Source organism: Pieris brassicae, chromosome 4 (assembly GCF_905147105.1).
Source record: "Pieris brassicae chromosome 4, ilPieBrab1.1, whole genome shotgun sequence".
NCBI lineage: Eukaryota > Metazoa > Arthropoda > Insecta > Lepidoptera > Pieridae > Pieris > Pieris brassicae.
Genome location: NC_059668.1, coordinates 5,612,059 through 5,638,034, shown reverse-complemented (window position 1 = coordinate 5,638,034; position 25,976 = coordinate 5,612,059). Strand labels below are relative to the sequence as shown.

Here is a 25,976-nt window from a genome sequence, read left to right as displayed (position 1 = left end):
TGAAAATGGTCATCGCGTAATCGTCCAGCCGTTCGCCATCGAATCGGTAAATCTGTTGCTGGCTAGTGTGACTCACTGAGTCTTTCATTTTGTAAAATAGGAATATGGTAGATACATTTTTCTCTAAGTATTTAACTTCATTAACCGCGTTTTGACGTTGCGTGTCATGTGTGAATAGCAACATAAAGCAATAGTGTAGTGTTAACGAATTGAAGATTGTCCTGAAGCGTACGGTGTGATTGATATCGTGTTGTTTTATTAGTACAACGGATTTTTGACGAGATGCAGGCGATCAAGTGTGTTGTAGTTGGTGATGGGTACGTAAAACTAAATTACTAATTTGCTTTGTTATAAAAAGCTTGATTATTGTAACTGACGTCATGTTTATTCAAATCCGCCGTGTGCAGCGACGTTAAAAGCAATTGTTCACGATAACACATTCGGACGTTTCTGTATTTCTTCATATTATGCTGTCATTTATATTCGATAATTGGATAACGCATTTTTATTTTTATTATTTTAAGATCTTCAATAGATTACGTTATTTAAAATATTAAATGAGTTGTTATCGTTCAATACATATCAAATGTATCTTATCATAATAGATAACAGAAGACTGATTGTCATCTCTATGTATATAAAAGTTTTCTAATTTATATAAATCATGTTAAATTTATTTGTTATAATTCTCCTTACAGATGCTAACTTTACACATTATCACAATATGACAAATTATATATGTCAATTAAAAATTATATGTTATAACCATCTAGAAAAGAAGGTACTGAATGAGTACCTGATTTTTCAGGCAAAGTATAAACATCCCATATATTAACATTTAGATACACAAAAACACATTAGGTAATTGTAGATTGTGAGGTGGTGTTTGGACCACCAAAGTTTCAGATATTATTTATTTAGACTAATTTTATCAAAAGAATTAAATAAAATATAATTCCATTTTTGCTTGATGAGTGCAGTAAACTAATATTATTGACTTGTACAAATGTTTTCAAGGTTCGCATTACAATGTTGGGACAATATTAATTACTTCCTTTTTATATTAAACTTTATTATTAGATTTTTGACTTTGCAGTTTCAAGTAAAATTATTAAATGGGTTGTATTAGTGTTTTGCTGATATATTTACTATAACTTTACAGTTATCATTTGAACAGTCTAAATGCTTATTATATTCTGTTAATTACTTGTAACACGGAGCTCAGCATAATAAAAAATAGAAATGTTTGTGGTGTGTCTACTATAACTACTAAATCAACTAGGCAACTTCAAAATATTAGTTAAAAATTATGTATTTTATATAAAATAAGCCAGATATAAATAAATTGGCAGAAGCTGCCTATATTTGAATTGATTTTTAATTATTTCTGTCATCCTACTTACTCCAGTGTGCTTTCAAATCATTTACCTCAATGTCTAGAACTTCCACAATAATATTGATAAATATGATATGTTTATATTTTAGTACGTAGAATGTTAATGAAACTATTATTTCATAGTAAGAGATACAAAGTCAAGACAAAATATGTGTGAAATATTCTTAGATGTTGTAATAGAATAAAATGTGTGAAATTAATAGTCAGTAAAAGTAATTGATTTGCATGCTGAGAGCATGTGGGAGCTATAAACAATGTTGTAATAAAAGTTATTTCGGTGAAACATTGTAGTACAAGGTTGTCTGTAAATATTTTTGGGTTTAATAATTTTCTTTGAAGATTGCATTGAATATTTCTTTAGTAATTTGATGTGAAGGACGTTGGTAGTGTTTAGATAAAAATGGCACAAATATGTAACAACAACAACAAATATGGCACAACTAATTTCAGATTTCATACTTTGTGTAATATTTTGTGATACTAAGTTCGAGTTTTTACTAAACTTTCCCACATTAATACATCTATTTAAAAGTATGTATGTACCTTTTCCTTACAAAAATATAGTAATTCAATTACTTTTTCATTACCTTAAGACATGTCAGTTTGTCATTTTATTTGTCTTAACTGTAGGAGTAATTGTGTATATATAAAAAATCCATTAGTTCACATTCTCAATTTCAGAGTCACTCAAGCAATAATATATACCATACTATTTGAAAATCTTAATACCTCATTACAATACTTTATTTCTTATGATTGTCATAACCAATGTTAGCATATTGGTGATAGAAATCAATTTAAGTGTCTAAATGATCACTAAATAGAGACAAGACGCATATTGACATAGATCTTAACACATAGAAAGTAACATGCGAAAGTGTCCTATAAACTAGTTACTGATTAGAGACTTACCAGTTAGCAATGGGTCAAACTGGTTATTTAACATCCATATGGTTGATATTTCAAAGTAATCCAAAGTTAATAAAGGAATTATCAAAGAACTATTCAGATCACTGGATTCAAGAACTATTGCATATATGCATTTGATTTGTAATGAACAGGGTCAAAATTACTTTAATTTATGTAATTTTCCAATATGTAATTTACTGGCTTAGGTAAACAATCAATATTCTGAATTTGTCTAAATTTTTCAAAGTAAACAACAAAGTATTTGTCATTTTGGAGTTTCTTACAAATTAGAAATTTTATCCTCTATCTTTATACGAATCACCTACTGAAACAGATGTTGAAATCTCAAACCTATAAAGAATTGTAGCAACACTTTGATTAGTAATGATAAACCTAGTTATGCATTATGTGCTGACTTAAATTTAAATATTATCACAAAATAAATTCAAGATTCTAGAAAGTGTTTTATAGCAGAAAGTAGTATCACCTAGTTATGTGCAAATTAATGGGCAAGATTATAGAAATAACAACTTTTTTGAAAGTTGATTTTGTTTTAATAAGTCACTATGCACATTTAAGTTTCTTATCTCTAATATGAAATCTTTTTTTTCTTTCTTCTAATTTTACTTTTTTGTATGGAAAAATGCAACACTTCACTGAACTCTTGCAAATATGTTAATTTCTTTACGACTTAACTTAACCGCTCAGCTATGATGAGTGGCATTGATTGGGAACAATTTCGCCACCCAGAAGTTAGCTTACCCAGCCTATTAGCATTCAATCACGTGCCCGTAGACCCGTATCAGCCGAGTCGTGGCATTCGTCTTGTTTTCCCACGTCCATGGTTGCTAAATTGGGTTGTCCATTTTGGGGTTAATTATAGAAATAATGGTTCGCAAAACTTAACTTACAGTTTAAAATATAATATTGCCCGATCAATATATACAATAATATGAAGAAATGAGAAATGTGCGTATTATTGTACTAGAGGGGGCAAGAAAAATAATCTTCATTCACTACTTGTTGTTGTGAAACTATATTTTACAAATGATTATATGTTATGTTTATGAATCACGCTGCAGGTTTTTTCTTAGCCATAATATAATCTTAAAGCGATCTTACCTTTTTACTATTTCTCATAACCGGTAAACAGTCAATGTACTCAAGTGACGTACACTCAGACAAGCCCGCTTGTCTGTGAGGGGATTTGATATGTAATCACATTAGTGTACAATACTAAACGAATTAAGGTAAAGTATATGCCCAATATATATTTAACACTGGATTACGATGAATAAGCTTTATCAAATTGGAAATCGCTTCTTAAAAGTACTTGCCGTTTGTCTTATTAATTGTATAACTTGAAATATTTAATTGTCTCATCTTACTTATCTTTTTATGTTTTCTTACAATACTGGATTTATAATGGTGAAATTCTTATTATCTAAGTCCAAATGATTAAAAAAATAGATTTGTATAGAAACCGACACATAGTATAATCTGGCGTAACCTATGGTGTTTGAACTTCAGAAAAAGCTACTTTCTATTAATCCTACTCTGTTATTTATGATAAATTTGACAGAGAATTCGATTCGAAGACTTGTTTAACTTTTATTATAGGCGAAAGTTTACCATTCAACTTTGTTCTCTGAAACAAATATTAAACGTACGTATGACTGAACACAACCATAAACTTTTATTTGCATTCTAAACTAGAAATTAAATTTCTCTCGCGTTGAATACTATAAATACCGATGACGAAACACTTATACTACACTAATATCTTTGATCTGATTAAGCAACTCATACGTTCCCCTTTTGGCCTGACGGTTGTTAATTGGTGCAGCTATAACAAACGAACGGGGAAGTATTGTCCTAAATTAGTGGTAGTTTATGCGTTTACGTTCGATAAATGAATTGGTTCAAAAGTAATGTTATCCTTTACTTGGGTAATACACTAGCGCTTGCCGAAGTGGTACAGTTCACACGTCTTGAGTACCCATAAACATTACACTATAAAAGAAATTCATGATATGATTGATTTTATATCAAGTTAAAATTTTAATCAGGTATTGAAGAACAGTCAATACAAATAAGTGCCTCTAGAAAACCATCTCCGGACTGATACAAGAAAATATTATTATTCGTGAATTATGAAACACAGCTTGAATTTTTAAAACCGAGGGGACAATAGTCCTAAAACTAGTTGATCCTTTCCCCTTAAATGTCCTTTATTCGAAGAGCATTGTTTGTAATGTGTAATTGGAGTTCTCTTATAACTGGTTGTGCTTTGCGTACATTCTTCTGACCGGTTCCAAGGGTTCTCGACAAGGTCATACATGCATAATAGACTAGATTTCTTGGAAGTTGCTTCGTTTCTATGCATTCAGATAGTCACCTTTCACCCTAGTAACCTTTTTACCATAAAAGTACCAGCGAGCGTAAAACGGGTTTTGGGAACGCTCAGACATTTGTAGGGAACATTATGCTGAGTGTGTTGCATTTTCCAGGACTTTTTACTGGCTTCAATTTCCGACCGTTTTGCATGTCATTACCATTCGCCATTATGACGAGTGACGAGTTGTATTTGGGTCAATGTTTTGAGTGAGGTTTGATACGTTTCAAGTTTTATCGTTGTACGATCGCATCGCTTATCCTGATTATTATTTCGTATACGATATGGATTTTTTTGGATTTGATTTGGATTTTTCGCACTGTTATTTTCGGAGGATGTCTCATTTAGTTGTGCTTTCATCCGTAGGGTTTTATACTTAGCAATTTACGTTTGTAAGTATTTGATATCTTATAATGAAGTTTTTCATCGCTACAAACGTCTATTTATGCAATGAATGTATTTATATCTGTTAGAGAAGCTTTAATTTAAATACTTTGATCGATCACATGTTACTTTGTATTCGTTCGATCAAACAAGCGAAACATTATTCAATAACGTTCAAAAACGTATAACAATTTAACCTAATTAAACATTGCAGGTAACTTCCGAGTATTTAACCAAGTTTTTTCGCTAAAAATAAACTCAAAGGGCCCTCCAGGCAATGTAGCGAGTAATAACTATTCTGCCCCAGTTCCTGGAGCGTAGTGGTGGCTCGCCTGACCCGATTTTGCACAATGCGAGGATTGAGACGTGTATCCTGGTTGCGGATGTAGATTGTATGCATCTTAACTAACGTACAATGCTACAATGAACATGCAATCTTCGGCTTTATAGCAAGCTACCTCCAGATTTTTTAATGTTGTTTTTACACAGGAGATATATACGCAGTTTTCGTACATTATTTTATAAAATAATAAACAAAATTAGTCTTGCTTTTTTTAATGCTTGAAACCATTGTTTATCACTTTGAAATAAAGTTGTTAATTATAATATAAGTTAGTCACTAATTGAAGCAGTAATCAATAATGAACATTTTTAAAGTATCTACGTGTAGTGAAAGAACCCAAATGCTCGATAAATACTCGATTATCTTATCAACAGTTTCAAAGAATTTAGCCTCGATATTGTTCGGAAGCGTTTAATTCAAAGTAAAATCGCAAACTCTCATTTAAAAATTCCTCAGCGAGGAAATTGAGTTAACACCGGAACAGCTCGATTAGCGGGCCGAAGTACCTACTGGGTTCGCCTTTCATATATTATTAATGGAAGTATGAATTTCTTTATAGTATAGGCAGTTAGTTATTCGAATGTTCTTATGATGAATTTATAATGTGTTCATTATTTTAGTTAGTACATACTAAAATGAACTACACTTTTACAATTACATAATGGAATAGATTTATAATTTTACATCTTATTTTACTCCAAAAGTATTAGTTATATGTGTTCTAATCTTTATGTAATACGTGTTGCACTGTTTGGCAGTTTAGAAATGTATATTCTGGTTGGTTGTCTGGTTTTTTATTTATTTACCCCAAGAATCAAATCCATCCATCCATGAATCAAGCGTGTCTATTTACTAGTAATTTTTGGAGAATGCTAGCAAAAGGCTACTATTATTCAAGATATACGGTCATAATTGAGCTGCGCGGCAGATAATGTTACCAACATTATATGCAGGCTATCAGTATCTCCGTGGTAATTGCCTTATCGTGTTACTACACCCTTATCTGAGCATTTTAAACTAGCTTAAGCTTAATTTATGTAACTTAGTTTATACTAGGGTGAAAAGGCCTTCCTTTTCAAAGATAAATTGGGCTTATTTTGTTAATTGAAAATATGAATGAAGGGCTTTAATAGATTTAGTGGGTTTAACTTTTTATTAGATTAAACTAAAGTAGTTTTATAGCACTGTTTATGTTTAATAAAAAATATCAATCTGTTAGAATTTTAATAATGAAATACATAACTAAACAATGACAGAAATTGACAGAAAACAATAAAAAAAATGCTGTTATGCAAACGAAACGAATATGATATATTTTTTACAGTGGAGCTCTTAAGAGACAGTCACAAACGATCGTTTATTTAAATAATAAATAATTTATCTGCATAATAGAAGTAACATTTTATTCAGTAGCGAGTAACTACTAAATGTATGTTACCATCGTTTCACGATAAAGCTTTCTGCTGATTATGCTTTTATACTGTTCACATCGAGAGGTATATTGTTATGAGTTCACGGTACTCAAGGCGAAATGTAATATTGGGATTCACATAATACAGCTCTGATGTGAATATTCGATGACATCACATATATTGAGATACATTAATTTCTTTCACTGAATTCGTATTATTATTTCAATGAATGAAAGGGTAATCTTTACTGATATGCCACATTATGTGGATAAATAACAAGAAATCTTATAACAATGTAGACTTATGCAAATGCAAAACTAAAGTGAATTATAAAAATAAATCGAATGCTAATCTTATGTCATGTATCACAATGCTAGGTTCAAAAATACATAAATAATATACAATTACAAAAAATAATAATTACAAAAGTCTATGTAGTGTATGGTTAAGAGGTTATATAAAAAAACTTTTAGCCAATCGTGTTTAATCGGAGAGCCGTATTCTTTATGGTGGAGATCCTAAGAGGCATGTTTACGAAGGATGAGCTGTGAGATGGTTTTTCTAAAATGTATATATCCGATGAGCATAATATATAGTTCAAGAATTTAAACTCATTTTTAAGAAAGGTGTGTGTTTTTGGAATTGAAAAGGGTGGTTGAGCAGCTCTGAGAAGTGAAGTTCAGTATACTGTACTTATCTTCCATCGAACTTCCAGAATATCATAACTGACCGAAATAATATTTTAACATATCTTGCAACTAGTTAAAGCATCGTAAACATTATATAGTTTAGTGTGCAACCATACGGAATTCCGGAAAGCCGGTGGTATAAGTCGCGGTTAACGTTTAACGGTTATGTTGCTTCTCAGATTTGCGTTCATACATTGCTTGGAGTAGAGTTTAATAGTAAAACTAATAATCGGTCTGTACATGGGGCTGGAGCTGGATAAAACATATTTTGAATTGAAAAATTGTGTGACCTAGTATTGAAATCGAGTATTGAAACCTGTATTTTAATATTAAAAAATGCTGGCTATACTAATCCATAGATAAATTAGTAAATTTATGTGCTTTTTTTGCGAAGCTGTATAAGGAATTACCCATTTGATAATCATCAGTAACATCTAAATGTACGCTTTAATAATTTGCATTTTTTGGCAATTAAATGGTTTGGGGTAAATACTTCTTGTATGTATACTATTTTTTTATTGGACCATTGAATTAACCATCCATTAATTTTTATATATCACTCAATTGATATTTCTTCCCTGAAAATATTATTACCATCGACTACTATTAATAACTATTCAATAATAAATTAGTAGCGGTATGTGATACAGTTAGTGGCGCTAAAACCATTTAGGTGTGGGATTCATTTGTATTTTCTAATATGCAAATAGATGATCAGCCATCTGTACACACGCCGTCGACTTTAACGGTTTAAGACACCGATTTTCTCGCAATACCACCAATACTCCATATCACCGTTCGAGCTAGTTTCAATTGTGCACTTAGACAGAAAGTCCATTGATGCACAGTCTGGGATCGAACCACGACCGCAGGCATGAGAGTCGCACGCTGAACTGAAGTATTCTATTGGGGTATATGAACATTACTAAAGGATCAATATACATCTTAGTAATCTCAACAAAAGTCAATACCTAATAATTGTTAAGCGAAACAATATCCAGCCCTTTCTATTACGGCTACGTAAACGATAGATATATTTCTTAAAAAGTTCTCTGTAAAACCTTTTTTAATTATGTATAGTGCTGTGATGTCATTAGTGGAAGGTGAAGATTCATTGAATTGTATATCATTATACCTCAGCACGGATTCAATTAAAGCACACTTTCCCGAGTTGCCCTTCATATTATATTGCTTCTACCCTATCAGAGTACATACTTCATACATACTTCTGGGCACAGTGGTTGACATTAATATATATATTTTAATTTACTCTCATCATATCCCAAACTTGATGTGTGTAGGATTTGCAACCAGAAGTATAAATTTTTACCAGAATGTTCTCTAGTTCAGTCGCGTGGCACTGGCCATCTGCGGCCCATCAAGAAATGAGATGGCTATATTAATGTCAGCCATCAGAGAACTGTCTTAAATATCAATATCGAGATCTATACTTTATTTTCACTCACAATCCATATCATTTCTAATGAATAATTTTTGAATTTGTAATATAAATAAAACAGTACAATGGGCGTAATGTGCTCGAAGAATTGGTTCCGTATCTCTGTATCCTACTGAGATTGCCAATGTGCTGAACAGATGTTACCGCTCTTTGTTGTTTTGTATTAATGTTCTACTAAATAAACTATTTACTAAAGTTATATAAACAGTTACTTAGTTATACAAAATACAATATATGTACGTTTGCGAGTGGATTATGTTGAATTAATACGCCTGTTGCAATTGTAGTGTAACAGCTAAGTTATTAAAAATATCCGGTACGCGTATCCGATTTCAAAAAATCATCAAAAGTGCAAAATTGGACGGTTTCGTCCAACAATTGTTCATTATGATCGATCCGGAACAATGGGTTGTAAAAAATGTTGCCAACTCCAACAATCGTTTAGAAATCGATTGTTAAACGAAGAAATCGAGGATTTGCTAATTATGTAATTTACGTTATGAACTTTTCATCTTTTATTTTGCGTAATAATAATCAGTTTTCGATTTTAGAACGGTATATAATGTATGTTATGATATACCGTTAATAGCATAAGTTTATTTATTAAATAAGTATTAAACAAATTTAAGCATTGCCAAGTGTTATCGTATCCATGTCAATTACGTATTGGGAGGACCAAAAGGTTATATCGCGACTAATTATAGACTATCGTAAATGACTTACGCACTCGTGCTTATGGGAAGTGTTGCATGACGTTCATTCATTAGTCATATTTACGTTTTCTTGTCATAGCAATTGCTCTTAAGGGAACAGATTTTAGGTGATAATTATCACGTTCATGAGAGTATCTAGCGAGCCTTTTCAATATTCTTTGGCTTTAAAAGACAGAATTCGTAGAGTGATTTTTTAAAATATATTTATATGAACGTGGCTGTGTTGTTAATGTAGGATATATTAAAATAATTATTTTGCTTTAGAAGATACAGTTACAGCACACCGTGTCATTAATTTTCATTAAAAGAGGTGCAGATATTTATCTACTCTAAGCCGCATTAGAGAACTATTAGCTATTAGTGACTACTCAACTTCTATGGACAATTTTCGTATTTGGAGACTTGCTCTGCTAGATATCGAAAATCTTACCAATATTCATAGGTCTAGGCTATTGAATGTATAAGTGAGTTCGAGTTCATTGTTTCGTCGACTCAATTAAATTTGATAATAGAACAATAGAGTCAATTTACCTGCCATTTCTATTTGATTTGCAGGCACGGCATTTTCCGAAGGTCGTTGCTTCCATATGAATCGATTCTGTCAACTGTTTACGTTATGGAATCCCCTAGCGTATGTGTCGTATATAAAGTAAATGGAAAGCTTTAGTGTTATTGTTTTGATGGTGCCGAGTCAAGGATTGCGAGGTGTTAGAATCTTTTAGATGAAAATTCCATTTGTATGAATTCTTAGCTTGTGTAAGGATTACCTCCGTTGATGTAACGTATTAATGCCGGTTCGATAAAAACAAATACTTTTTAGTGTTTGTACGCAGAGATACTAGAGGTACTTGATGCAAATGGTTAACCAGGTATATCTTTCGATGTTATGGTTTTCGCTATAAATGAAGATCTTATATCAAATTTCTATGTTTCGAATAATACGATATGAGTAAGTTTGGTACAAATGTATATCCTGTGTCGGTACATGGACATAAACGACGGTTGAATTGTTGTTGGTAGTCTCATTCTAATCAATCATATTTGTATGAGGGTTAAAGGGATGTTAGTGTAAAATATTTATATGTATAAAATATTTATATGTATAAAATATTTTAATTGTTCTGACCGAGTTGGGAATAGATAAACTAGAAATAGTATTTAAGGTCATTAAACAGATGTAACCCGTAATACTGACGTTTTTACTACAATAAAGTAAAACACAAATTTCATTGACTAACTAATGATTTGTTCCTACTATAAAATATACTTTATAGTGGAGGAGCTCTATACCCAAAGGTCCCTGCCTGTAATCTTTTCCTTATACAAGCAACCTGGAGGGTGAGATGGAACGAGACCCAAGACAAAACGTTGCGTTCAATTGTGAACTAACGGACGTAATAACAAGACGTATCGGATCAGTGATGCTGTTTGTTGACTAATCATAATCAAATGGAGTGCACAGTCGTTATTCGTTTTACATCCTCACCCCTCTGGGGAAGATGAAAAATAAGTGGAAAATAGAAAAGCCGTCCTTCCATCAAATTTGGGGTCGCCATTATCCTTTCCATTATGGTACTCGTTTGGTCCATCTTCCACCCTAAAACTCAACTACATACAATATAGAATGACTTTAAAAATCTATATTTTTTTCTTATTTGTAATTTTCGTTAATAAATAGGTTCATGTTTAAAAGACATAGCTTTAAACCCAATTAACAGAGGTCAACGGACTTTCGCCTAACTACTTTATCCGATTAGTGCTTTGGAATACTTAATTCCAATTTGCATCCTGAGAGAGCTTTGTCTTTTATGCTGTAATTATCTTTGTTTCATATAATTTTCATGCTACATTTTAAATATAGCAAGACTAAATTAGAACTGACAGTATTATCGAAATATTGAAGCAGGCAATTGTTTATTTTAAAAATGAATAAATTAGTACATTTTCTGTAATTAAAAAAAATAATTACATCACATACATAGAAGGGCGACAAAACAATTGAACATCTATTACGGTATATACGGTGCGCCTGTATTTTTCATAGATATTTTAAGAATAGTGGAGTTTTGGGTTTACAATTGCGGCGTATTTACTGGGCATCGACAATTAAAAAAACTATCGCATTTACGGTGAAACTTAGAACATTTCTTTGCATATTCATTATATTTTAAATGGCAGCGTTTTGTAAGTGAATTGAGGTCATTTACAATATATATCTCGATATAAAGAACTAACGGTTATCTATTTTCAGTGACATGTTTTTATTAATTTCCACATTAAATACTTATTTGATTGATTAAAAACGATTATAACAATTACTTTTAAACATTCTAGTTTACCATAAGCGCAAAAGTTAGTTGTGTTACAATCAGTATGTAGACATTCAGAGTTCTACACGTTTTCTCGTCTGTATTTGAATGTACGTTTACTATGAAAAGCGGTGAGTAACTTGATGTTTGTCGAGTAACCGGATGAGTTCTTTGTCTACCGCATGTAATCTCGACTATGAATCACAACAACTTGTAACAACTGATAGTATCAGTTCAAGAACGCTTCCAGTTATTCGTTCTACGCAGTGGATGTGGCAATCAATTTTAGTAGATTAGCTAGCGCGTTCGTTGAATGTGAGAATCTTTTAAGATAACATTAAAAAAACCTTTAGAGATATACAAATAAAGAAAAAGATACAAATAAAATCCTCAAACGGATATATCTGTATGACCTTCTAAAGGCAAGGAAATTATATACGAATATTCATATCATGGAATCGCTTTTCCTTCGCAATTTGAGTGATCGTGATTTAAATGCTGAGTTTTCATTTTAATCTTAAGCGATATTTTTCTTAAATCAACAATTCAATCGTTCAATGATTGGTGACTCATCGTTTATCAAAGATTGAACAGACTGAGTCATGAAATACTTATATTTTTATTACGCTCGGATCAATCTTACTTGTTGATGGAGTTGTGGGTCAATGAGTTATTTGACACGAATCGTTTGCAAGTTGTATATTGTAAATGTTAAGTTTATTCCTTTAATTGGTTCGGTTCCGTTTTTTATATTTTTTGTATAATTGTAGATTGTTGAATGGTTTATATAATCGTTGTATATATACCCAATGTTTGATACCAGAAATTGTTTGTAATTATAAATAGAAACGTATATAAAAAACCCAGTGGCGCTACAATCTTTTAGATTTTTGTATCTGTTTCGTGATCAATTGTTTTTTCTAATAGGCAAGTAGGTGATCAGCCTTCAGTGCCTAACATACTCGACTTTTTGGGTCTAAGGCATCTTTTTCTTCGTCATAGTGAGTATTGGATGCGCTAATAACGGACAGTCCAGGTCCAGCCGGGATTCAAACCTATGACCTCAACGAGTCACATGCTGAAACTACTATTCCAATGCTGCTCAGTTGAACGTATGTACGTATCGTATAAACTGGATCAAGTTATCATATATAAAATGAGCTTCATAACCACCTTACACGTTTGGTTAAGAAGTGAGAGGTCAAAAAATCCATAAGAAGTTGCGAGACACACGTAATTTACGTAACAATTGAGACCTAAATACAAACCGTTTAGCGTGGGCTTACTGAACTCAATAGATTCAATGCCAGCGTTATAATTAAAATGTGAATTCTAAACCATACCAGTTATGTAAAGCTTGTCAAAGTTTCGATAACTTTAATTCAAACGACTGAATACGCGCAAAATGAACAAAAGATAACGAGCTTTCGATTGGGTTTATTAATCATTTAATTCTAACTAAGTTATATAAGTAACCACTCCTAATTAATTATCATATGGCTGATAGTAAATGGCAAAACATTTGCTTTAAGCGTATAAAACGTATGTAGGTATATCATAACAAACTTTCTCCCATCGAACATGTATGAAAATGAAATTTTACAAAAACGATTGAATACGAACTATACGATTATTAAAAAGTTAAAAACAAGGTAATCAATAAGGGCTGTCGCAAAATCACAACGCGGGAGAGCCAGTTATAAATAACTCCAGTCGTAACACTTGAGCCATTCATCGAAACCGTGCATTGATTGCATACGATGCTTTGTTTCATTTCATATGATAAATTGATAACAATTTTACTGTCACACTGGGAGTATCACAACTTGAAACGGAAATTTGTTACATTATTTACTTAACGTTTCGTTTTCAGTTGTGGTCGGAGAAAAGTGGTATAGGTACGTCTAGGTCGTTGTATCCTCATATTATCTATCTATATATATATATAAAAATGAATCCCTATTTCCCTTGGTCACGGCATCACACGTGAACGGCTGGATCGATTTCGCTTAATATTTTTTTGTTGCGTTTGTATTTGTCAGGATAAGGTTCTTATGAAATAAAAAAATTGTGCGGAAAATAAAAAAAATAAGAATACTTAACCACCATTATAAATAATCATGACTTTTATTATGATAGCAATTTTTTTTTCAGTTACGGCTTTTACAATTACTTTTTTCATGTAACCTTATGCCGTATGACATAACATTGATAGAATGCGTGCTGCAAATATCGTCAAAGAGGATCTAAGAAAAATGAAAATTGTTTAAAACAAATGCTTCGAACAGAAAAACAAACAAAGAATGTTGTATATCATAAAACATTTTTAGTTAATTATACCAATTCGAAATCATTATTCATAGTTAAGAGTTAGAAATATAGTTTTTTTTTAATATTTAAAACAAAATATGGTTTTGATAAAATTGTTAAGACTCTAGTTCCCACACTAGGGATGTTAGTCTTATTGATGTGATTTGAAATTACTTAAGGCTGGCTTAGTCTGTATTGTTATTTTCTTTTTTAAATATAATATATAATTTAATATAAGATGTTAATTTGATGAAATGATTGTTGTGGTCTTCATCACAATTACAACACTTGTGATGTAATAATTGGGGATTAAAGTTAATATCGTGTTATCATGGTAACAATAAATCAGACCGCATTACCTTTTAAATAAATTGTTATTATTATATGTCATTTCGTTTTTTCATTACTTCTTGGCCAGAGTATAGAATTGTAAAATACATATTAGTAGTTACAAGATAGTGGTATTATTAATTGAATGGTTTAACGGATACATAACTCAGACGCCATCCCTAATTGGAAAACAGGACGTAATATTGATAGCACGAGGGCAGAATTACGAACATGGTAATATTTGCCTATTGTTTCGAAAGAACTGTACGCCTCCATGTGTATTTTGTATTGATAAGATTCAATTGATTCTAAAGTGACTTTAAATGTATGTGTAAAAGCACAGTGCATAGTTGTTCTGTGATTGATTTTATTTATTGGTGTAAAATATTATTTCAAAGCTATATGTACCTTGCTTTTGTGAAAAAAGTACAGAAAAGTATTTCTCCCGCGTCATAGTGACCGATAAATATAAATATTTTTATAGTGGATCCACCCGGGTTGATACAAATATTCCGATGTGAAGAAACATTTTTATAGTACGTAGTAAAAAGCATGTTTTTCGAATGATATATTGATACCACTTTCTTTATTTATTTAAATAAGATTATTGCATTGCATTATAAGAATTGTGTTTGTGCTCGCAGTCAACCTATTATTGAGGCCGCATATTAGGGCCCTCTGTAACTTACAATAGCTATCCCGATCCCAATAATTAGTTCTTGTTCCTCGCGATCCCAAGAAAATTGAGAAAACTACGTCGAACTTGTAGATAAAGACGCTGGGAACGATAACGCTGTTATTGGAAGTTTAAGCAAGATGCATCTTTTTTCTTCTATTTATAGTAATATAATCATATTAGTTCAGCCAAGCAGTCTCGGAACGGGCTTTGTATTATAGTAGTAATACCTTCTTTGCCGATGAGTAGGGATGTCTACAGATACAAATTTAATGACGTGGAATAAGTGATATCTGTATCTTATATTCCATAATAAACATATTTTATTTTTATGATATTAGTTTTAAATTCTATATTTAAATTAACATTATCAAACAAAACTTAATTGTTTGAGTAGACGTCACTTCGTTAATGTAGATATTGGCTAGACGTTTTATTACACAGATGATATATCAGCCAATAAATAACCATAAAGTCTCAAAGACACGGAGACGCATTAAAATCTAAAGAGTAGAGCATGCCTAAAGCATATTTATTACAGCTCGTATCTCTACAATTTATGTGTTAACTTGAATAATATCCTCTATCCTTGAGGCTAGAACGTGCTCGAGTGTTCTTTTTTTATGGGTCAAAAAAGGTTTTGGCATATACAGTAGGCTTACGTTTTGTGATGACTTAAATGTAAAACCGTTTTTCGTAGGCATGCAAAGGTAAATATATAAATTAGTTAACAAGCAAGAGTAAGTGTCTTAGCGTATGACACCCGGATTTCATTTTTTATTTTTGACATTTACCGTTAAGGTTTTTGGCATAAGGAGTCGATTCGGAATCTGACCAAATTTTTTGGTATCGATAACTTTTTTTTCTAGACAAGGAAGATAAGTTTATAAACAATGTCTAGTTTTAGCAGCTTTAGGTATTTTTATTCATTTTATAAGTTTTTTTTTCTGGTACAAACGTGCATGAAACTTCCTTATTGCAAGCTAAACCCTTCTAATAACTAGACTTTTAAAAGCGCTTCGTTATTGACTTTTAATCCTCAATTACGAGACTAAGCGTCCAAGGCTTTTTAATACGCATTTGATGCATATTTCAGTAAGACCCTTTATTAACGGTAACAAGTTCTTATTTAAGTTTATCTTCAATCCTTGAATTTGCAGAATTAACAAGATATTCAATGCTTATGAATATGACCTCAGCCTTTGAATAATTAGATATTTTATTTTTATTTTGTATATGAATGTTCAAGGGTATAAGTTTAATAACGAGTAGACCTGAATCGTATAGTAAGTTTTGTATGCAAGAATAGTAATAAAAATCAGTGGTGCTACCACCTCTGAGATCTTGGCCTCACATTTCTAAATATCTGTTTCGTGATAATTTATTTTCCTTCATAGATAAGTAGGTGATTAGCCTTCTGTTTCAAACGGCTTTGCGCCGCACATAGAAAGTCCATTGATACACAGCAGGGGATCGAACCTACGACCTCAAGGATTCTCAAGGAGTCTCACGCTAATACCACTAAGGAAACACTGCTCTCAAGACTGTATAACCACCCACGATATGTTCTGACAAATATGTTTGCAATTTTTGTTCATTAGTACCAAAAATAAAAGTATCAAATTACAGTAGCTATGGCCCTGGTTAATAAGTTTAGGTTCTTTACCTGGGCATCGCTTTTGTGGTATTAAGATTGTAAGAAGCTAATTATATCTAGGGTGGAAATGCATTAAGGAAGGGATGTCAAAGCTCTGGTACACTCAGATAACTAGATGAACTCATTAAACAAATCTCGGGAATTACTTGCTTTCGCATTTAGTTCTAGAGTCTGTACGGAAAGAGAACCTTCGTGGGATTTGAGGTCGCTGTCGTGTTAAATTACCTTTTTTGTTTCGTTAGATACTTAATATGAAATCTTTAATATAATTTTTGTGCATAAAGGAACTTATGCGTATAAGAAATACGTTAGCATTAATAGCATAACTATGCCTATACACTTTTCGCACTGATACTTTCTTCTGAATGTTAAAGTTTGTTTATGATAAACGAAATTTCTTTTGTCCACAGTGCCGTCGGTAAAACATGTCTCCTCATCAGTTATACTACGAATGCCTTCCCAGGAGAATACATACCTACAGTGTAAGTAATTGTATTATTATGTTTAACTAGGAATATTATAAGCACGAAAGTTATGACGATGTATTTTAATTTCACGGTGTGAGTTTTGTATAAAGTTCCCAGAATCTATTCTAATCTAAAAGGAGATCCATAATGGATATCCTTTTCTTAATAACACAGAAGTGTCAGCCCCATGATCAGCCTTCTGTGTGTGACACACGCCGTCGACTTTTTTGGGTCTAAGGCAAGCGGTTTTGACGCGATGTTTTCGTTCACCGTTCGAGCGAATGTTAAATGCCCAAATAAAAATAAAGTTCATTGCTTCACAGCCGGGGATCGAACCTTCGACCTCGGTGATGAGAGTTGCACGCTGACGGTTCTACTGCTGCTAATAAATATATGTATTTGAGTTAATATAAATTGAGCGTTCATACATTAATACAGTATGCATCTAACCTATTTTCTTGTCACCAAGTCTAATGCTCTGTATAAATTGGTATGGTCGTAAACAATATTACGTAACCAGCACTTTGGGTATATTATTATAATCTTCGAATGGAGTAAACTTCAAATTGAAATTATTCGTATTCGGCTATAAACAGGTGATACATAATCTTATCTGCATATTTTGTCGGAAATAATATTTTATTGTGCTCTGCTAACTCCACCTCTAAAGAGATTTATGTTATAAGCGAAAATTATAAATGTATGATGCATCGTTTTTTGTCGACTTGGAATAACAAAATTTAGCTTATACTATTTTTGCAGTGACCTTCATGAAATTTGCTAACTAAATGAACTGTTCCTGCATTAGGCGTTTAGTAGGCAGATTTATCTCTTTAATGCGCATTTATTAGTTCTCGTACTGCAATTTGCGTCGTAGGGCTTGAAATATAAGCTATTATTATGTTTGAGAGTTAATATACTTAAGCAATGTACGACGAAAATCGATTAACAAGATTTAATTTCTAGAGCTCTTTCATCCCACACATTTCGTGTGAATTTCAATTGTGTTGACTTATACCGGTTTGGAGATAATAGGTAATTATGTAACAGCTTCAGTATCGCCGACGCTGCAATTAACATACAAGTCTCGATAATCGTTAAATTTATAATTTAAAGATAATAACGGTGAAAATTCGTATAATAATTTTAAACAACAGTTCCACGCAAATTTGTTATACTCAGGTTTTTTGCTCTACCATATTCAGCTCTGTCAGAATTTATACATAAAAGTATGAACATGAAATATGAGTAGATGTTTTCAAATGTAATTTCGGTGTCGGTTTGTAGCGCTCTCATGAATTATTTGTTTTGAATTATGACTAATTGTATGCTTATTTCGCTGTTGGTAAGTATTCTAGTATTATTCTACATGACATAGTAATGTATTCGATATAATAGCATTGTTTGCAAAGTGCTTACAACGTCCGACTCTCGCCCCTGTGGTCGTAGGTTCAAACACTCGCTCGTACAGGTGTGTCAGGCACAGAAGGCAATCATCAGAAATATACAGAAACCTGAGTCCCAGATCTAAAAGATTTAAACGGCACTTGTTTTTTATTTTATATTATAATAAATATGGTCTTCAAATCCTTTCCGGCCTTTTTATAAGAAACGTGGACAAAAAAACTAGTACGGGGCAGGTTTCGCAGCCAGCAATTCCTTTTTACGGAAGATAACGTCGGAATATTGATTAAAATACTTTCATCCACATTTGATAATAAGACGCCAGAAGCGCGCGTGTTTTTGTCTTAGTAACACCTGTTTACACGACGTATAGAATATCCAGGGACTTCTTCTGCTATTGAGAATAAAGTTATTAAAACATCATTAAGCAATAAAACAGATGTCGAATACTGAGAAATAAGCCACCTGCCTCTAAGAAAAGTTAGTCATGCTACTTGCATGGTTTGTAATTTAAGCTGACGAGCACTTTAAATGTTTCAATATTAGTCCGGTTAATATAGACATCCACAAAAAATTCTGGAGACAAATATTGGTGGAGAGCAAAGGTTACCTATGTATGCTACAAAAGTTATTCGGGGTCAAAAGTCAAAATTTGAGGATGTTTGGATTTTTCTTGAAAACGGTAAGTTTTATAACAAAAAAATCTCAAACCAGAGTTGTTATTTGACCACAATTTTTATGTCTAAATTGACTGGACTATAAAGAATTTCACAAGTATGTAGCTGCGATAAAAATGTCTTGGGAATGATCTTTGAATCACTTAAGTAACTTTTCTATTATGCAATGCAGTTTACCCATATTAGTAAATGTTGAGCGTGGAAAAATGGCATGAGCAGGACAAACTCATTCTTTGCATTTTTATTATAAATAAAAAGACTCGTTTCAAATAAAAATAAACTAGGTCAAAATCTATTAGTTCGTTAAATGAAGCGACAGACTAAATAACAGACGATTAAATAACTACCCTCTTTTTTCCGCGAGCTTAAATACGATATCAATGCGCATTCATATATATATAATGTCCCGGTTTCATTAATGTTAACTATGAAATCAACATTTTAATGATAGTGATTTGCATGCCTCCTTGGCCTAGTGGCGGTAGATACAATTACACTGATAGGATTAGTGCTAAGTATGGGTTGTGAAAGTAATTATATTTAGCCTATTAATGTCGAAGAAATTGTATGTAGACAGAATATTACGTATGTGTGAAATAGACGTAAGCTACAATATGTTATAGAAATAGGTTCGCGATTGACTGAAATTTATAATTCTCAAGATGGCTAGAACCAAGGCTTGACTTGTGACCAATTTATTTATAAGTTTTAAAACAACAAACCAATGGCGCTACCTATTAGGTCTGGGCCTCAGATTTGTGTATCTGTTCCTTTAACATTTCGAATAGGCAAGTAGGTGATCAGCCTTCCGTGCCTGACACACCTTCGAATTTTTGGGTAAAAGACATGCAGGTTTCTTCACGATGTTTTCCTTCACCGTGCGAGCGGCTGTAAAATGCGCACATAGGCTTCTACGTTCGTTCGGTGCACATTCGGGTATTGTACCTACGACTACAGGGACGCACGTTGAAACGACTTATACCATACTGCTCTAACACAATATGCATGCTTAAAACATGCATATAAATACAATTGATAGCAATAAAAAACATCTACGTATATGGTGGTCGCACAAGGACCTTTCCAGAATCACCCCCAACTTTCTTTAAAATTTTAACATTACATTGTCTCTGACTTAGACAACTTACTTGCGGTGATATAATAGTTTCTTATCTTATAAAGACTTTAACATTGCAGGTTCGACAACTATTCGGCGAATGTGATGGTGGACGGGAAGCCAATCAACCTGGGGCTCTGGGATACGGCTGGTCAAGAGGACTACGATAGGCTGCGACCACTCTCCTACCCGCAGACGGATGTCTTCTTAATATGCTTCTCGCTCGTCAACCCTGCCTCCTTCGAAAACGTCCGCGCTAAGGTAATTCATGTCATTTTTTTAAAATAAATACTACATAAGTAAAGTCATACTGTGGCAGTTGAATTGGCTGTTGAATAACAATTTTGACCCAATTTGATAACTTGAACATATATACGCTTCGTATTTAAGCTATAACTGAGTCCATTAAGGCTCCATTTTGACATAAATTTATGAAACGTAAATGACGGGCAAATTAACCAAGCTAATAACAATGATTCAATAAGGTTGCCTAAGATTTATGGTCACTGAAATAAACAATAGGCAGTTCATCTATATAACATAATAAAGTTTGTAAATATCGATTTCAGTGGTACCCTGAAGTGAGACATCACTGTCCGTCGACCCCCATCATCCTTGTGGGAACTAAGCTCGATCTTCGTGAAGACAAGGACACCATTGAGAAGTTGAAGGACAAGAAACTTGCTCCCATCACCTGGTCACAGGTAAAGAGTTATTCATAGAATGAAAATATAAAATGACATTACTCTATTGTCAATAGTTTCCGCAGTGTTCGCGATTTGGCAATTTTTATTAGTTTTTCCTTTGGTCACACTATCGTAATTTCATACTAGCTTTTTTGAAAATATTCTTTGGGTTGATTAGGGTTTTAATGATGAAAGAGTGTTTCAAGTCAGTCGTGTAATTTTAGAACCTAATCGATGCAAACAAATAATACTATATTTTCTATTTATAAGTGTAGATAAAGCAATAATTCCTTTACAATTTCGAACCAAAGACATACATGGAGCGTTGCTCAAGTTTACAATACCATAAAATATAGTTGCTATTGTATTTCTTTGACTATTCTATTTTACGTTTTGTTCGTGGTACACGTTTATAGAAGACACAACGTTTTTATCACTTAAAGTGTTGTACGAGTATAAAATAACGGAAATATTTGGTGCTAAAAACACTTTCTGAGGCTGTGACAATGATATTCGAAACCCAATTTGAGACCATACTTTAAAAAATACAAAACATATTAACATAATTCAGTCGATTACGTATTAATAATGTCGTGTCTATTTGTTTGAACAAAATACCAAATTATACTGTATTTTTTACATTTTAATTTATATTGTGTCCTATAAAAATACGAAATACTGTTCTAATGAACGCTTAGCTTAGTAAATAGTTTGTTTTTAGTGCGACATTGAAAGAAATAACTCGTCCTACTTCCTAGATTGACCAGTATAATCGTTGAGGTACAAGGCGTACGTTTTACCTAACGTATTAACTTCCTCTGATTTTTTCTCCGTTTTTTGTTCCAAATAAGCGCACGCTGTGTCGCAAGTTTACGATACCTGTTGCAACAATGTATTATACGTGCAAATAGTGCAGAAATTTTGATCTCGTATCTTAACCGTGTTAGGGGATGGACTACTAATGCTGTATGACTAATGAAATATGATCTTTATGACCTATCTGATAAAGTTGGTTATAGCTTGCTGCTTCATGATGGACCGTGCGAAATTGCAAATATCAACTTTCATAAGGATGATATATAACATATATACTCTCAACTCTATTAAAATCAGAAAAAAAATATGTTTAAGCAATTTATTATTTTACCAGGGCCTAAGCATGTCCAAGGAGATTGGTGCAGTGAAGTACCTCGAGTGTTCGGCGCTGACGCAAAAGGGCTTGAAGACTGTATTTGATGAGGCGATACGAGCGGTACTCTGTCCCGTACAACCGCTGAAGAAGAAAAAGCCAACCTGTAATATTCTATAAAGAGCGAGGTATGGGTTTTCATGATCTTCATAAATTTTGTTGAAATTTTGTGTTATACTAGTGGTCCGTGTTCTAAACGTCAAATAAAGTATATTTGACAGCACTTATGACGTAATTGTGACTTGAGATACAAATAACAGTATGGACCTTAGTGGCTTTGCACCAATGGATTTTTCTTTGTGTTATTATATTAATTAGCAATCGGTCGTATGCCGAAGGAAAACACCACGAAGAAACACACGTGTCAATCACAGAAGGCTGAAACATCTAAGAAAGACAAAATCTAATACTCTGATTGGTCATACTTTATCATTGGTGAATAATTATTCAATATTTTTGTTAAACTGTGTTTGATAAAATGATTGAAGGATTTTAGTTGCCAAGACACAAGAATAATCTACGTAAGCAAAATGCCCGTTTAAATATTTAAATATAATGATAGGGGTTGCTGAATTACTTAAAAACACCTTTGATTAGTTTCAGATAGCATAGACCAGCAGAGACTACACGCATCAGCACATAGATGAATGGTCTGCAAATGCATTGATAGATGTTAATCCTCTAATGTTAATATAATCATTAATGTAACGTGGTGTGAGTGAGGTCCGTTTTACCGCTTTTGTATAATCTGTGGAATGACATTGACAGTTGTCTATGGTAAAATATGGCAGTGGTTTTATACAGTTTCAAATATTTTGGGTGCTTTCCCTGACACTAAAATAGAATAAATACATTCCTACATTTAATGAAATGCTATTTAATGCCCACCATTTGTTTTCGTCTTACATTTTGGATATTTTCTCGTGAATCAGTTTTTAGGTGAAATTGTTGAAATTTATGTTAGGCAGAGATTATATTTTTCGATTATTGCTTATTATGTTTTCAATTGTTGTATTTCATATTCGATAAGTACATATTCAGTATTCGCTAAGAATTTATATTCATATGATGTAAGATAAACTATCTTTAACGTCGGCAAATTCAATATCAAAATGGAGCCATAAAGGTACAAATGTTCGGACATCGTTTAATGTTGTGAAACTTTGAGGCACCCGTTTGCGGGCTTAAGTACATATCGGAAAGCTAAGCTTAAGCAATAAGCCGAGACTATGATATCTTCACTAATACCAACCTTATAAAGGTGTAAAATATTATTCTGAAATTAATAAAATGCTCATAAAATGACATAGATTCTTATATAGTAGTGCACAACAATTTGTCCCATACTTGGTAAATTCCCGTCTTATACATATTGATAAATTTATTTAAGAATACAGTACAATTTTAATTCAGCTATTGTATAGTGGAGATATCATATTACTATTGCATTACACCGCACAATTTATGTATAGCATTGTCCGGCCGAATTCAAATAGGCGTTTGTGTCTTCGGTCGTTAGGTTAGTATGGGGAGATAATTCGCTATATGATACCGGGTTTAGGCTTTAATTGACTCGATTCTATGGCCTCTAGCTATTTTATATCTATGTACCGATTATGGTTACGTTAATTACTGTCTAAATCCACTCCTAAGGTAATATTAATTAGATGTAACGAATACGACGCGTCTTAAGTGTGTGCAATTGTTACTGCTTGACGTTTCGATTCTTTCGTTCTGACGTTACGATGCCATCAATTGTTATTATTAAATTTTTGAAAATAGAACTAGTTGCTTGGTGCATCTTGAGAGACAATATTTTGTAGTCTGTGAAAAAAAATTTAAAACGTCGAGTTTTTCATTATATTGTATCGCAAAAATACTGTTGTACCCCTGTACATTATATTGTACCCCTAAGAACTTTTATAGAATATTAGCCCTATTTAGTTAAACATTTTTTTTGTGACAGGGTTGTCGTTGAGAGCATAATCATCTGTGAAATGCCGTAAAGCTAGCGAAGTATTGTCTCAGAAGCACTTTTACTTTAAAGCATCAACAATTGCACAAAATACTAAATAGTTATTAGTAATAAGGTTTTAATGTATTGTTCAGATGCAAATATTTAGAAGAATCAGCATGTAAATACATTTAGTGTAAGTAATTTCGAACGCATCATTCACAATGGTGTTGCATTTTTATAAGTGAATTATTTCATAATGGGCTTGTACACATATTAGTTAAAATATAATCATTACTAAAATACTTGTATTAGTTGATAATTAATTGTCAAAGCTGTTATATTTTCACTCGTTTGTTATCAAATTATATATCATTAAATAATTTCAATCATATAATTGTTTTTTAATAATGTAATCCACACTTAGTATTGCTATTTTAGTCTAAATTTATACATTTTGTAATCTGTGTATAATTGGTGTTAGGTCATAAATTTGTTAACACCTTAACGACGTACTTTTTATTGTATGATTTCACGAAACGTCTCAAAGAATATTAACAAATTATCAACACAAGTATGATAACAAATCATACTTCTATAGATTATTTGATTAAATAATAAAATAACAAGTGACAGTGTCAACACCTACAAAGTTATAGAAAATCAAAATGGTTGGTAAGTAGTCTATGCCGACCTAAAAAATAATGAATGAATACAATAAAAATGTGTGATCGGTAAGAAATATTTGTTACTAATAATTGTGTATTCGATAAATGTCCCGCTTTTAGTACAGCTTGTATATTATTTTTATACAAATGTAAGTAACGCTGATCGTGTCGAGTATCTCTTCCAAATATTGTGAAGCCTCTGAATAATTCAAAATATATTTATATTAACTGTTCAAATGTGTGTTTTATTTATTTTTAATGACCTATACAAAATGCTTCGTTATGTTGTTTAATTAAACGAGTTTAATACGGAAGCAATATCAATAATTAAAATGTTACTAAATACTTCTATTAATCAACCTTTTTTTATTCTTGTACAACTGTTTAATAATATGAGTTATGACGTATAAAATGTTTGATAAGTCAGTTATATATACAAAAGATATTATTTAAGAGATAACCTATTGATAATCTACGTATATTAGCATGGCAACAAATGCATGATATCAATAAATGAATACCTATGTATGGTTTCGATATTTCGCAAATTGGAGAAGGATGTGTCTCATCATTTTCTTTATTTTACGTACAATTTTTTTATTAGTGACAAGCATTGAAGTTAACCTTCGTAGCTTGATAATAATTTTGCTTAAAATATATTGAAACAACAAAAATTTACGGCCTTTTTATTAAAACTTACTAAAAAAGAATTCGTTGTAAGTTGTTTTCCTTATTAGTGTGGAAACTTCCCCACAACAAAAATCGGGGCAAGTTAAGTGCCGAGATAATTAAAATTCGCTTATGTACTTTAATAAAAAAAACCTGTGCAACT

The 25,976-nt window shown here is 32.2% G+C and overlaps 1 protein-coding gene across 2 annotated transcripts; it reads left to right on the top strand.

Annotated features, from left to right (window-relative positions):
- LOC123708194 (ras-related protein Rac1) lies at positions 1-25,381 on the top strand. 2 transcript variants are annotated; one of them, XM_045658762.1, is made up of 6 exons: positions 1-317; positions 17,393-17,464; positions 20,728-20,908; positions 21,217-21,351; positions 22,484-22,650; positions 23,126-25,381. In XM_045658762.1, the coding sequence occupies exons 1-5, from the start codon at positions 283-285 to the stop codon at positions 22,640-22,642; spliced, it is 582 nt and encodes a 193-aa protein (XP_045514718.1). In that variant the 5' UTR covers positions 1-282; the 3' UTR covers positions 22,643-22,650; positions 23,126-25,381. The 2 variants fall into 2 exon arrangements, with proteins under 2 accessions (XP_045514718.1, XP_045514717.1); XM_045658761.1 differs by having other exon boundaries at positions 2-317; positions 23,120-25,381.
- Positions 25,382-25,976: the final 595 nt, after the last annotated feature.